At 34.8% G+C, this 16,214-nt stretch overlaps 2 protein-coding genes across 2 annotated transcripts; one reads left to right on the forward strand and one right to left on the reverse strand.

Annotated features, from left to right (window-relative positions):
• Nucleotides 1-9,273: 9,273 nt before the first annotated feature.
• LOC126966026 (uncharacterized) lies at nt 9,274-12,001 on the reverse strand. The gene is made up of 3 exons (XM_050809902.1): nt 11,836-12,001; nt 11,593-11,754; nt 9,274-10,959 (listed from the first exon to the last, which is right to left on the reverse strand). Exons 1-3 carry the CDS (start codon nt 11,888-11,890, stop codon nt 10,736-10,738), a joined length of 441 nt encoding a protein of 146 aa, XP_050665859.1. The 5' UTR covers nt 11,891-12,001; the 3' UTR covers nt 9,274-10,735.
• Nucleotides 12,002-12,639: 638 nt separating this feature from the next.
• LOC126966078 (uncharacterized) lies at nt 12,640-15,534 on the forward strand. Its single transcript, XM_050809954.1, has 2 exons — nt 12,640-13,144; nt 14,622-15,534. Exons 1-2 carry the CDS (start codon nt 12,816-12,818, stop codon nt 15,532-15,534), a joined length of 1,242 nt encoding a protein of 413 aa, XP_050665911.1. The 5' UTR covers nt 12,640-12,815.
• Nucleotides 15,535-16,214: the final 680 nt, after the last annotated feature.

Here is a 16,214-nt window from a genome sequence, read left to right on the forward strand (position 1 = left end):
AGAAAATTTATACCCTTGAATAACAATTAAGGCAATATTGTTTATTTTTCAGGCGAAGGAGTGAGATGTTGGTCCTGCTCTACGGACCTGGACCCAACCAACCCTGAATGTAACGATCCCTTCCTGCCTGGACAGACCTTAAACCCAGGATACTTCCGTCTGGAGAACTGCGATGCTAACGCTGGGGCCACCTATCCATACCTAACATCTTCCAAAACGGCTTGCAAGAAACAGAAGAAAATTGGTACGTACACGCAATGATATTTAATCGTTGTCAATCACAGACCTGTATAAATACATACCACTGGACAGGCAGTTTCCTAAGTTTGACGGCAAATTTTTTCTGCCTATTTGAAGCGCCACTCGCCAGCGTCCAGAGAACTAATTTTGACGTATAATACAAATGGCTGTGAGAGAAACGAAAAAAAAAGAAAACAGTACTCTGAAGTATATTTGCATTTTTAATTAATTTCGTTCCTATTACGTGTTATTTATAGTTCAGGAATCAACGTTATAAAGTACACATTTGTTTTTGTAAATATGTTTCCCACCGATGGTTGTTTAGCTGAGATAGTCGGTCATCACTAGTTTTAGTACCGCAGACTCTCACTATGCCCAATAGCGCCATAATAGCGAATATCAAACAGGCACAAAAGTATTTTGACAGCCGCCAGTCCAATGGTAACTAGTAGAGGTCAGTGGTTACAATATATTTTATACATAGCCTCAGGACTATTGGTGGCATATCTCACAGATATCTCTGAGCCACCGCGCGCGCGTATTGGTCAAGTCAAATAGCTCGCGTAACATATTTCCGTCCCTTATCACGAAATCACTAAAAATATCCAGCATCCGAGAGGAAAGATGTTACACGAGAGAAACTGCACGTCATGTTAGACCAGTTTTAGGTGTTTATTACTCACAAGACAAAATTACTCGCTATTCCGATGCAAACTACATATTATTATACATGTACGTGAAACGGAAACAATTCTTTTGTTCATATATAATTGCTCCGATTACTATTGTCGTCATTATCTATATATAATCCATAAATTCAAAAACTTTGTACCTGCTCGATGGACATTACGCACGGAGCAGTGAGAGATTTGGCATAATAAAAGCATACATAGAGAAGTGCAATAATTTAGTCATTTTTAAAGTTATTTTTTACATTGTTAAACAAAAGTCAACATGACAGATAAATCCCAAATTTTGACAAACTAGACTTACGACCAATGGGCCACCTATTTATTGTATTTATAACTAGCAGAGTCCAGACTTTACTCAGGTCGACTTTGTTAAGCCTTACGTTGTTTATATGCACAAGATTTTCTTGTCAACATAAGACGTTAACTTTAGCGTAACACCCGTTTTGTTAGGGCCCGGCCACAACACTGCGTTGTGGCGTCGTATCGTAAAACTACGACGCCGGCCTGGCCCTTAGTATTATGTAGACTGGTTAATAATTTAATAAAGTACATACAAGTAAACAAAAGCTTTCGTTTTTTGAGTTGATTTTCTATTTTGTAAGTCGTATTTGCATTTGTAAAAAACATCGTAAATGTTGTTTTTGTGATACGACGCCGCAACGTAGTGTTGTGGCCTGACCCTTAGAGCGCTAGATGCGTCGAGTCTGGAAGCACAGATTCGAATCGTCGCGTCAAATTTTTGTACAACTTTGAACATTATGGATATTAACTATAAGGATCTTATATTGTTGTAAAAATTCCGTATTCTGCCATTAAAATCATTCCTCTCGTAACATTTACAGGTTATTATAATATCTTATAGGTAGACAGATTGTAAATTGTAATAAACTCAGGGTCATGCATACTACGTAGTGAACGCGTTGAGTAATGGACACTACGTCCTTGTGTAGCATAAGTAGTAGGTTTCGTAATTGTGTATAATGGCCAACATTTATGTACCTAGTAGCAAAGATTACATAAGTACCTACATAGTAAGAAAAATCTGTGCGGAAAATAAGAATTAGAGGAGTTTTAAACAACTTAGGATCGCGATATCTAGGCGTAAATACTTTATGTTTCGTTGCACTAATTATAGGTTTTTAGAAAAATATTCTTTCTTACTATTTCATCCGGCATATTCTTAAAAAAAAAACATGTGAGCTATTCACACGTGGTAGAAGTGAAATCTATAAAATTTTAGTTTCAACCATAGTCTATGGTGTCTATGTAGTAATACCTCGAGCGCATGACGTTAGGATATATTAAGATATACTCTTGTCATACATAAGACAATCTCCTCTTCAACTATGATCGCCTGGTACCAAAACACTGTATAATACTTCCTATATCATTATCTCGCCAGCTGAATCCTATACATTTACCTGTATGTATCGTCTCGCTTTTTCGTTTCATCGAGTTTCATATTACAACGATTCTAAAGAAGTTTCACTTCAAAAACATACCACGTAAAACATATCATGAGAAACATGGCATCAACAAAAACAATAGAGTACCTACCTAATTAATATAATTTGAAGGAGCGTTCAAATAAACATGATCTAGGTACATTGTACGCCCACACGAAGTAACCTTCTCACCGCCAAATGTTGCGTCACGAACATTACTCATCGTCATATCTGTACATAATGACCTGTTTTCTCACATTACAGCGTGGAACAACTAATAAAGGAACTAATAAAACCCTAATTTACACGAACGCTCACGAACGATAAAAATAGCTCGTAAATGTAAACGCGACTGTCAAACAAAATCGCGGACGGACAAATAGAATCAGCTTTGACAAATTATGGAAATTTAATACAACATATTGATATGCGTTACGTAGTATTTCAGATTTAACTTTCTAGAAATTATACGGTCATTTTTCAATTCAAAATATCAATAAAAATGTTTCAAATCAACTTATTGTTTAACACTACACTTTGATTTCTTTTAAACAGTTAATAGTCTAACATTTAATTTTACATTGAATATTTATAATTGCATACAAAAGTTATAATTAAAAATGTCTTCATTAACATAATAAACATCCAAAAAAGCAAAATTATATCTTACCGCCTAAAACCTACTTAAAGAAAAGCGCGCAATTATTAAGACTCGAGAAATCCCCGGGAAAATCTTCTCGTTCTTCATTTAATTAGAAATTAGTAAAAAAAAATACAAAATATTCACAATTACAATGAAGTGATAAAAATTAATTATTATTTACCGCAAATAAGAAGCTCCAACCCATTTTGTGTTCTAGAAGTGTGATTTTTATACCACTTTTTAAAGGGCGGCTAACGTTCCCACGTTGGCTGTCGTTCGACCATAATAATATGGCTACCAAATACGAATACAAATCACATGACTAATGGTTACAAGTATTTGTGCCCATGTAATATTTCTGTTTACTTTTTACCTAATCTAGTACCGTTTTTATGAAAATAAGGGATGAGACGAGCAGGATGTTCAGCTGATGGTAATTTATACGCCCTGCGCATTACATTGCAGTGCCGCTCAGAAATCTTGAAAACCCCAAAAATTCTGAAGACACTACAATTGCGCTCGTCGCCTTGAGACATAAGATGCTAAGTCTCATTTGCCTAGTAATTTCACTAGCTACTGCGCCCTTCAGACCGAAACACAGTAATGTTTACGTTAGTATTTATACTGCTTCACGGCAGAAATAGGCGCCGTTTTGGTACCCATAATCTAGCCGGCATCCTGTGCAAAGGATCCTCGCATTGCTAAATCCTAATCTAGTACCTAATATTTAATCCACATATATTAATTTCGCATTTTATTATTCCAGTGAACGGTCAGCTGGTTGTATCTCGTGGCTGCACATGGAAAAGACAAGACGACTACTCTACCACATGCCCTACCACGTCTAACGGACCCAATGAAGTCACAACTTTCTGCGAAACTTGTGATTATGATGGTTGTAATGGAGCCGGTGCTATCACCACAACCCTGGCAATATTCTTAGTTCCCCTCAGCGTTCTACTCTTTAAGTAATCATAAGTAATTAAACCATAAGACCTCGTGCACTAATGATTCATCTAATACGCCAATTAGGTGCCCACCGTTGCTACCAAGGCCATTCTAAATATAAAAATTACAACGACTACATGTACACTAAGAAAATGTTGAGTTAAAAATATAATTTCCGGGCTCAGCCATAAAATTGATCGTTAAATTTCAAACGTGATAGCAAAACTGCACGGTTGCTTTTTTAGACTTCATTGGTAAAAATAAGAAAAAATAAGTTTAAATTTTGAAATAACAAACAACTATTTGTTGTAATAACTATAATCTTAACTGTACTATTTTGAAGAAAGAAATGTAACATATATTTTGTATCGTAATTACAATCAGCTATCTATACAAAACCATAGACTAAAAATATTTTTTTTTTGTAATACGAGATATCAATGGTTCTATTCAAATAAATAAAATGATACGAAAATATCAATAATACAGAATGAATCAGGAACAATTTATTATATTTAATAAATGACTGGTTTATTTCTATACACTCGATTTTTTTTCTTTATTGAACGAAATCATTGCTAATTTGCTTTTTAAATTTTAAATTTAAACACACGGGGAAAATGCCGCGAAATTGCCGGAAGCTTGCCGATCTACAGTGTACAGCGAGATCCGGAGCGCGCCGATCCGGAAAGGTTAATCTAAATATGTTTTGAATCTAGATATTATTACACTACGAAAATGATTTAACACAGTTATATGGGTATAATACTGATGTATCATATGGGTTTAAATGCCATCTGAACAAATATTGTTCATTCAAGACAGGTTTTCGCTATATAGAGTTCACACTGTTTACCTATTATCTGTTATATTTCCAATAGGTACTATGTCCTCTGTAACTGTATAATTATATTATAATTACCTAGATATTACATTTTTTTAGTGCCTTCGATTCAAGTAAAATATAGTATTAAAGTTTATCTTTAAATTTAATCTTAAAAATCTCTGTCTATTTTTGCACCTAAATTTTCAACTAACAAAACTAATGTGGGAATTCGGACAATTGTTCTTTCTTCTATTTCTTATCTCTTTGTATATAATATTTACTTTAGAAACTAAATTCGTTATTCTAAGTTAATGATAGTGTGGGATAGGTTTATTAATAATATTATTTTATATAGATTTAATGAACATCTTTTAACTTGCAATCTCGTTATGTTTATCTGTAAAGTACAAATTTGAAACTGTTCTTGCTAATTTTGTTTTAATAAAATATTTCACATCATAATTGTTTTATTTTACTATAATAGGCTGAGTGAAACATTTGTTACATATATTTGTTTATGAAAATAAGGGACGAGACGAGCAGGGCGTCCAGCTGATGGTAATTGATACGCCCTGCTGATTACAATGCTGTGCCACTTAAATTCTTGAAAAAATCCCAAAAATTGAGCGGCACTATAATTATTGCGCTCGTTACCTGGAGGCATAAAATGTCAAGACTTGCCCAGTAATTACACTAGCTACAGCGCCCTTCAGACCGAATAACAATAAAGATTACACATTACAGCTTCACAGCAGAAATTGGTACCGGAAATTTGTAAAGTGAGTACTTAGTTTTATCTTACAAACGTATATACGTGCATACGGATCACCTGATGTTAAGTGTATAGGCCGCTAGCAACACGAGAGGAATTAATGTAGCGTAAATGGCCTTTCATTAGAGTGTACTCACACTTTCAGGTTTTTTATGTAAGAGGATGTTAATAGTTAATACTACGTTATAAGAGACGGGACTGCCTAAGTAAAAATTGAAATTAGGGTATGTTTTTTTTATGATAATAAGGGTCGAGACGAGCAGGACGTTCAGCTAATGGTAATTGTTACGCCCTGCCCATTACAATGCTGTGCCGCTCAGGACTCTTGAAAAACTCAAAAATTCTGAGCGGCACCACAATTGCGCTCGTCACCTTGAGACATAAGATGTTAAGTCTCATTTGCCCAGTTATTTCACTAGCTACGGCGCCCTTCAGACTGAAACACAGTAATGCTTACACATTACTGCTTCACGGCAGAAATAGGCGCCGTTGTGGTACCCATAATCTAGCCGGCATCCTGTGCAAAGGAGCCTCCCACTGGTTCCGATATGCACTGCGAGCACTGCACAGCGCTATCACTGTAGAAAAATTCGTTCCGTTATGGACTGCCAGTATACTGCCGCAGTACCCTAGGGAAATATATGACGTCATAAATCGCCGCCATATTCTACTGTGAGCACTGGCGTTTTCGAGGTAAGGTACTCGCAGTACTTTGATCACGTGATCAGTCAAAACCACTCGAGTGCCTAAAATATTAATAAAAATATGTTTAATTTTACAGTACTCCAATAAAAGTTTTTTTAATGAACTAGAAAAATTTAATACACTCATTTGAATGCTACGTTAAAAAATGCGGCTGACAGTACACGGGATTGCGTTCCGTTTTAAATAGTAACCAATATAAGTATAAAGGAACGGCTTCACAGTATAGTAAATTGACGTCACACTGTACAGTGGTCGCAGTGCATATCGGAAGATACCCTTAGTTAAGTATGAAACGTGCAGTCATTTGACATGGTAAGTTTGAAATAGTAATTACAGTATCGCGATTGGACACGAAGTGTAAATTACACTTCTGTGTAATCTGGCCAAGTTTGAAAGCGAACAGCTGCATAAAACTTCGGCGGATTTGCGGATTTCGGCTTCGCTCTCCTTTATGTAGATTATAGCCGCCATCTGTCAATCTGTCAGTGACTGTACGTTTCATACAATCGAGTGAATCGCTTTTGAAGTTATACTTCTTTAGGCGCGTGATGATGAAAATGATGACAGTGAAATTTTAACACAAACGTACCTACCAAAGTTGGTTTCTAAATTTTTTCTGACGTTTGCGTCTTGCGATATTCGTTATTTTTTTTTTTGGTTTCTTCGTCCATTATTGGGATAGGCAAAGGGTTCTAGCCCGTACAGCCGTATTCGTTATTTAATAATGAATTGTCAAAGCCATCGTTGCAATATTTTTACAATATTGTTCTTTCTACAAACGTAGAATAGCACGAGGAATAAATAATTTTAAGGATTTTTGCTTTGTTAGGCAAAATAGTAGTATAACATCTTGCTTGCATATAGATGTACTCACACACCTATTTTTTTGAGAGTTTCTCTAGGCTGTAAAGGGCCTTCAATACGTAAATCTATTTGCCTCCACTCGAAAAAAAAAAACGGGCAAGAGACATCCGTGTTGGGAAGTCGTGAGGAAACCGCCCATGAACAACCGCAAATCCAATCAAGAGAAGCGTTGCCGTCCTATAACGTATGCTTCAAGGTTCTCAGTCGTATCACTTAGGGGAACTGCAGTCGGATAAAGTGAGGGAGGTAAGAAATTTCTCGCAACACTCACGGCTGTAGAAGGCCGGACATCAACATGATGCAGGATGAATTTCGCAATTCAACGGTACTATTAACCGTAATTAAATGTATATACTTACGTTTATTATAAAGCTCTAGTAGTTATATCTATAAATAAATGTTAAAAATATTTTATTAAGAAATGGATCTGTCGCAAATCCTGCTAGGTACTACTCCACAGCTACATATCTAAGTGATCGGACAGCCTTCGACTAGATTATGATGATAGCAATAAGAATGACAGTATAATATATTTAATTAAAAAGAGCGCAAAAAAATAATGCTGGGAAAGTTTCTTCCGCTGTTTTTCTCTTTCAGAGCATCATTTGTTTTCGAAGCGGTGGTAGTGTTGAACTGATATCAAAAAGAATTCTAAAGGAATCAATTTTGAGAAAATAAATGCCTTTTATATCTATCCGAACAACTGCTATGAGCACTCCCGTGATAATTGCACACTGATTGATGACATTATCGTTGGTCATTCGAGCCGCTATTCGTTGTATGCGGTCAAATGGAAGAAGCTGGTACTAGAGTAAAAATGTGTAAACTGTTTATTTTAGGGCATGGTTGTCATCTGTAAATCAAAGCCAATCTGGCTTTCAAGAAAATGGAGTTCATTGATATAGCGACACAATACGTCCACTTTCCCATTTCTGGCCATAAATGAAGTAATTCTTCTCATCTCTGGTCTGGAGTATTCCGTATCAGTTTGAGTTTCTTGACCACAAGCAACGCAAAGCTGCTCGAATTCATAACTATTTTACTGCCCAGAGACGTCTTTTAATTTTCAGAACTGACTTAGCCTTGTCCCCAAATTCCACAATCGCACTACACGCCACAGAGCAAGGTATCATGTTCAGCATCTGCAGTGTGTAGCGTTCCTTCACTGTACAATTTCTAAGAAAAATTCTTCCACGTAAAGCCCAACTGTAGCATGAAAATCCTTGCTCAGTGTTCCCAGGTACATACAACGTGGGTACCTTCAATCAAACTATACTATGGGTATAGTTATGATGAATTTCACGACTTCGAATATTGATTAGCAGATCTGCTAAAAGAATGTCAAACGCTCAAAACCCCATTTTCATACAAATTACTAGATGATTTTTTCACGTGTTTACTGATTTTATGCATTCTGCCTATTTATTTTTCTTTTAAGAGACACATGTTAACCAATATCCCACCTTCCCTCTAATGAAACTCACATGCCGAATTTTACGTAAAATTAATCATGTGATAACGGATCACAGCTCCATTAGCAAACATCTGATGATAGGTGTCACCAACAGTCTATGCGTAGTCCAGAGACACATAGTTTGGGAGTGTAACAGCCACAGCTGGGGTCACCAAGTACTCTGCTTGAAGTGATGGTAGACATAAAGGTGATATAAACTATCTTGAGGAGTTGGTATGTTGATATAACTCACCCACCCAAAGGAAAGCAAACAATACAAAAAGCATACCAAAAAAGAAAAACTGATCCAAATCAGCTAAGCCAACTTTTAGTTCTAGTGACAGTAAAAATAAATTAGGATATCATCCCCACCTGAACATGTGGCGATCCTCCACAGTGCGGTTTTCAAGGAACTTTCTTCCATGTACTACAAAGCTGTGGAATGAACTTCCTTGTGCAGTGTTTCCGGGAAGATACAACATGGGTACTTTCAAAGAAAGCGTGTACACCTACCATAATGCTGGCAATGCTACTATGATTCCTCTGGTGTTGATCACTTAACACCAGGTGACGCGTACATTCATTTGTCCACATTTTCCATAAAAAAAAAAGACTAAAAGAAACAGATTTTTATAACCAGTATCATCAGTAGTAATCTTATAGATCAAATTTCAATAAAAATATATTTCAAATTCAAAATAGTATATTTAAAAGAACTCTTAATAACTACATACATGGACGAATTTTCAGTCTTTGAATATGGCTCTTATAGAGTATTTGTGCAAAGTCTGTGAAATTATTTATTTTCAAATTAAATAATTTATGAATTGCCTCTATTGATAATAAATTATTATTACAGCAATTATCCTTCTCTATTTTCCGTATTTCATGAGTTGATTTCATTTCGATGAGTTGATTTAATATAATAATGTCTTTTATGCCAAAGTTTCAATAATAATTTTAGAAAACACAAGGGTCTTATTTTGAACATCCTTCATATAATTCCTTTAAAATATATAAACAATTGGCCCTTGAAAAATTTTTATGCGCATGATGTCTTCTTTACAGGAGATATTACAAACAGTTGTTTTTTTACATTATATATAATGCAGTATGTGAAATTGTGACATGCAATTTCAATTAATGCAATCATATAAAAATGTTGAAATAAATGCCATCTTGGAAGTCAGAAAAGAATTCACATGATTACTAGCAAGGCAAGCTAATAAGTACCAAGTTCCATAATTAGGGCAACAATTGGATAGATTTATTGAAGTAGGTGTTACTTTGCGGAAATCCATAATTATCCAAATGTTTTGAGTTCTCTTTATTGTTAATTCCGCTAATATTTGTACTTTAAACAATTCGACATGTGTTTCGACTCAAACTCTGAGTCTCATGCCAGATTTTGGCGTTATCCTGAGGAGGCCTTGTGTAGAGGCGAAACACGTGTCGAATTGTTTAAAGGACAAATATTGTCGGAATCAATGCTAAGGAAAACTCAAAACATTTGGATAATTGGATAGATGTTTTTCAAAGACTGTCACTAACTTTGTTGTGTCAGACGTTAAAATACAAGAACAACTGGTAATCCCCATTATAATTACTAAATAGAAAAACTTTAATAATAATGATTAAAATTACAGTATGGTTGTTTCATAGCACCAACATATTGATTTTCAAAATTCGATAATAACTATGATTTCTTAGTCAAGTGTGAATTGGCACATCAATAAAATGTACTGAGATGATTTTTTAGATGGACTTTATAAGTAAAATTCAAAAATTTATTCAAATTATGAAGAAAAAATGTACTCAGTTGGCTTATATTGAAAATTAAATTTACAGTTATTGTTATTTTGGGTTTACAGGAAAATATTTTTTAGATATATTTTATTGAGGGTCTACTTAATGACACTTTAATGAATACAGTTTAACAATGATTGATGGTTCAAGTAACAAAATATTATAGTATGTACATGTATCTGAAATACCTGTAACTATTTTAAGGGTGACTTATCCATACCATCTCTAAGACAGCATTATCAAATAATATCTAATATTATCTTTAAGTGAATTTTAACACAACCACATTTAAAACTTAATTTTTATGAGTCAAAGTTACTGGGTCCAAGCAATATTTAGATCTAAACCAAACAACAAAATGACAAAGCAGTCAGAATAGATACACATAATGATATTTTGGAGAAATTCAGCGATGCTGAGTTGCATCCATCCTTGCTTTTACAGGTGCAGTATTCCTCAAAGATATTGTAAGTACCTGTCCTCATGAGACAAAACCTTTCATCACCTTGAATACCAACTTCTCCGAGATAAGCACAGTCTCTGAAATAGTGCCACTCTCCATTTACTGGAACACAAAAAACCAAATAATTTACAACAATTAAATAGTCAACTATAGGCTCTAAAGCCACCCATTACTTAAAATCTAAATACTCTATAAGTTGAAGTAATTACACACTACTACAAAACTATGTTATACATATTTTCTCCCTACATCTGAATAAATTTAAGTATTTGAGCTTTCTAATAATAATAAAATTAAACTAAAATGAGGCCTGAAACAGATTACTTTCATCAAAAATGTCAAGAAGGGTAAGAACATAACTATCATTGTGGCTAGAACAGTTATATGTAACAAAGTCGCCCGTGAAAGTAATGGGAGGAGGGTGCATAAATTAAAAGGAAAATAATATCTGCAATCACACTCTAATGGGGATGGGAGATAATAACCACCATACATAAAAGAATATACTTCTGTTAAATATTGGCATTAAACTAGGCTAAAATAGCTCTATTTATTAATATGTTCAATAAGTACATATTAATCGCAGGTCACACATCATAATAACTACCAACTGACCTTTTTATCTTTACTACATTTTTCAAGTAGTATTATTAGCAGATTCAGTTATGACTTTTATACTTGATTCATCACCATAATATTATGTTCTGTTTTATAATTATCCAATTGAAAATATACCTTTTTGTCTAATTTTTCGGCACATAGATGGCCTTATTCCTACCAAATGTGACAATCCTCTTTCTTGATCACAATCGGTAATTGGTACGGTACTATTATCGAATGGATCGGCGCATTTTGGATCATTGCTTGATCTGCAATTCCAACATTTGATACTAAGACCTGAAAATGATACATTTTTTATACAAATCTTTGATACGCAAGCGTGGGCGTTACCGGACAAAAAGGGAAAGTTACACTTACCGACCGATATATAATTTAAAATAAACATAAACACAAATATGTACTTCAGAGCCATTGCGCAAAAGAATATAATACCATTCAATAGTTATTTAGTATAGGTAAGTTGATAAGTGGTAATAAGTATGTATTTCAAAAAAATTATGAAAGCAATAACAATACAATCTCAAACTGACAGTAGACCTTTTTTTTTGGTTCTGTTCGTCCATCTGGACAGGCAAAGGGGTCAAAAGCCCATACAGCCAAGTCTTCATTTTTATTTTTCTATTCTTCAGTCTTCACTTTACACAGCTTGTTCAAAGTCAAGCTAAGTCTTTATATCATCTTCATCTTCAAACATAAATAGTACAATTTCATATAAAAGTAGTATTTCGTGTTCTTCATGTTTCATTTTCTTCATATACATATAGGTTCGCATGAAAGGCCGAAGCCAAGTCTTTTATTGATAATATTTTTGTTTCAATGAAGATCAAGCTTAGCCCGGGGTTTAATAATAATAAACTTTTATGATATAATACTAAAATATAAATCTCATATACGTTATAAGAAATATATGTACATGAATTATAAGTAATAATGATGAATATTAGTTGAATATAATTATAAGATAATATGAAACTAATTTAAGGTATAACCACAAATATAATATTTACATTTATACATTAAAATTTACATTATAAACACAAGTCCAATAATAATTTATGGACGAATATGTTTTAAGTCTGTGTAAGGGATTGTTTCAAAAGCCAAGCCGTATTTTCAAATTTCGCCTACCGTTGAAACTATAAATTTGTAAAGGCCTGGACACACCTGTCATGCAGCCTTCCGATCCGACTCCGGTCCGATATTGCTTAAAGAATCTGATCGGTGCGGGATCGGAAAGGGGTGAGCACACATGTCATGCCCACTTCCTGCTCTTTTCAGATTTGACACTCAGTCTACTCAAAATCGCCAGTTGAAACGGTTGCGAATATATTGCGCGAATGTTGAAACATTTTAGCAATCGTGATTTAGCTATTGTGGCTATCTGTTTAGATGAAGAAGATCGACTTAATGCGAAGTCTTCGATGAAGAGTAGTGGAAAACGTAAATATTGGGTTCATGATGCGTGGAAAACACGAGACAAAGAAGGAGAGTTTGCCACACTTTTACCTCACCTGTTGGACGACGAAACAAAATTTTATCATTATTTTAGAATGCCGATGGATACATTCAATCGGTTGGAACTTCAACTCCAAGAAAGATTAGCCATGCAAGACACGTATTTTAGAAAAACTATCACTCCTAGACACCGTTTGGCTACATTTTTAAGGTAAGATACTTTGTAATTTACATAGTTGTCGAATCATCCGTTTATAAATGCCGGTCACTTAAAATCTGTTAACAAGCCTATCTCTGACTCTGTTTAAGATATTGACATGACACTTAAAAATTAGGTAAAATATTAAACGTAGTTATAATAAATTGTTATTAAAATTATTCAAGCCTTTTTAAGATAGTGGCCATTTTACATCAAGATATTGTCATAAAATAAAATTAATTACAATCATAGTGTGTCAGTAAATCTTCATAAAAAATGGTTCAGCCGTAACAAACTATAAACTATAGGGATGTAAAATGCTTGCTAATCCCCTTCACACCTAAGTGTATTTTACTTTTTTGAAAGTGCTTTTTCCTTTAAATCAACAAAGTACTATATTGCGGCAAAGCAATAATCATTGGTACAGGGACAATACATTACTGTTTTTTACTGGAATCAGAGCATAGTAGACACAAGGAATTTTTCAAAAGAGAATTTATTAATATGTAATTACATAGTTACATCAAAACATAGATTTATTAAAGTTGAAAAAATGTTACGTTGGTGTACGTGTCAGTATTGACAGCAGGAGATGATGATGTTTGTGGTACACCACTCGAAAGATGTCCATCTAAACACGATCCTTCTTCTTCTGACAGTGTGAAAGATGTTGTGTCAGAGGACACATTCCTTGTAACAACCATAGCAGTTTGTCGGTTGTTATTTTCACGAAGCTGCTCTAGTTCATACTCTTGAACAATATTAAAGATCTTCCCTTTGGCAGAATGTAAGCGCAGAGGATCCAGTGATTTCAGAGATGCAGCAATTCCAGACAAAAATACATCAACGGGATGCTGTTCGTCATTGTCACTAGGTTTTTTTTTCTTCTCAGCTTCTTTCTCAGCCAATAAATATGCCATTAGCTGAGATGATGAGATGAGATGCAGATTCTCCAGGTTTCATTTCGGTATGTGGGAGCTTTCTTTTGCGTTTTGCAGATGGAGTCCTGTTGTCGATAGAAACTCGACTAGCTGATGGAGTTCTAGGTGGTAGCAACGACTCGGATTCTGCAGTCCCATCAGAGACATACTCATTTATATCTGCATTTATATCATTGTTTAGGTTCTGCATTTGGGGGTCATCAGTGGGTTGGGTTTCATTATTTTCTTCCGCTTCATCAGGAATGTTACCTATACCTTTCCGCTCGGCGAGGTGAGGAATCAGAAATTCAAGAATGGTCTCAAATTTGTATTTATTTGAAGATATAGCCGCCTGTCCAGATTTGGTTTTCCGTTTTTGTCTCGCTCTTCGCAGACTGTCACGAATTCCGTTCCACTTCTTTTTACTACTTTTTTTTTCAAAAATGTATAATTAAAACTATTATAATTAGATAGCATCATAGCAGGAAAATAAAAAACCTTATTAAATTATTAATAATTATTGATTAAATATAGTTTGTATGTGTATTAGTATAAGTTGTTTGTTACAGGTTTCTTGCTACTGGAGATTCTTTCAAGACCATCTCATTCACTTACAGAATGGGAAGAAGTACAGTTGGTTCCATTGTTCATCGTACAAGCAGAGTTGTAATTGAAGTACTTTTAAACGAAGTAATGCCAGCTCCGACAGAGGACAGGTGGAATGAAATAGCAATCGAATTTTGGGAAAGGTGGCAGTTTCCCAATTGCATTGGTGCTTTGGATGGAAAACATGTGACAATACAAGCTCCAAAAGCATCAGGAAGCCTCTATTGGAACTACAAGAAAACATACTCCATTGTTCTTTTAGCGCTAGTTGATGCTCGTTACAATTTTATTTTTGTAGACGTGGGAAGCTACGGAAGAAACTCTGATGGTGGTGTTTTGGCGAATTCCAATTTAGGTAGAAAACTATCTCGAAACCAACTTAACATCCCAGACAAAAAAGGCCTCCCAGGAACAAACATGGAACTTCCCATGGTTATAAGTGCCGATGAAGCTTTCCCCCTCACAAAAAATATCATGAGGCCATTTCCTGGAAAGAACTTGTCTAACGAGCAAAGAATTTTCAACTACAGATTGAGCAGAGCTCGAAGAATGTCAGAAAATGTCTTTGGCATTATGGTGCAAAAATTTCGAATGTTCATGAGGCCTCTCCAAGGAAATCCTGACAACATAACAAGGGTAGTTCTTGCAGCATGTATCATACATAACTTCATTAGAATTAACGAAGACTACAAAGTGCCAGAAGTAAGTGACAATACTGACACAACTCCAGTGGAGAAATCTCGTCTTCAGGATTTTCCTCGTCGCCGAGGAGGGGAAAATCGTGAAGCATTCAATGTAAGAGAGCAGTTTAAGCAATTCTTCAACTCTGAAGAGGGTAGTGTGGAGTGGCAAGAACGCCGGGCTTTAATAGGTTAATAAGTTAGTTGTTCTTCCTTGGAACTGTTCGAAACTATGAGTATTTTATAGCTCTTCTTGTGTTACTTACAACTAAACATTATGGTTTTATATTTTAAAAAATTTGAAAATTTGTGAGAACCTGTGTACAATAAAGAATATGTTTGAAACTTACTTGCACAAAATCAATGTGTTGAATTAATTATAATGCAAAATAGCAAAACAAATTGAAATAATACAAGTACAAAAGATAGCAAAAATTTGCCGAATTTCAAGCCGTTATCTTCAAAATTGCGGCCGGTATCGCGTGACAGACATACGGACAGACAGACAGACAGAAAGAAAATCCAAATGCAGATCGAGTCTACTCTCTAATCATAGACTCACTTACGTTCGTCAATTACTATAGATAAGAATAAATACCGGGTGTTTCAAAGGTCAGTTTACCAAACTAATTGAGGTAAACTGATTTATTAAACACAATGCTTTCGTAACTAATGTTGCACAACCTGTTTTTGAGCAATGATAAAATCAACTGTGAAGGTCATTGTTAACATTTTTATATTTTAACTCGGTAAACTGACTTTTGAAACACCCGGTATATTCCTAACGAATAAATCCCTTGAATATTTTCGGAATTAATTAATTAATTTATTTTAATTCACAATTCCAACAGGAAACCCCTTCCCTAGAAGTGGAAG

This window comes from Leptidea sinapis, chromosome 9 (assembly GCF_905404315.1).
Source record: "Leptidea sinapis chromosome 9, ilLepSina1.1, whole genome shotgun sequence".
Classification (NCBI taxonomy): domain Eukaryota; kingdom Metazoa; phylum Arthropoda; class Insecta; order Lepidoptera; family Pieridae; genus Leptidea; species Leptidea sinapis.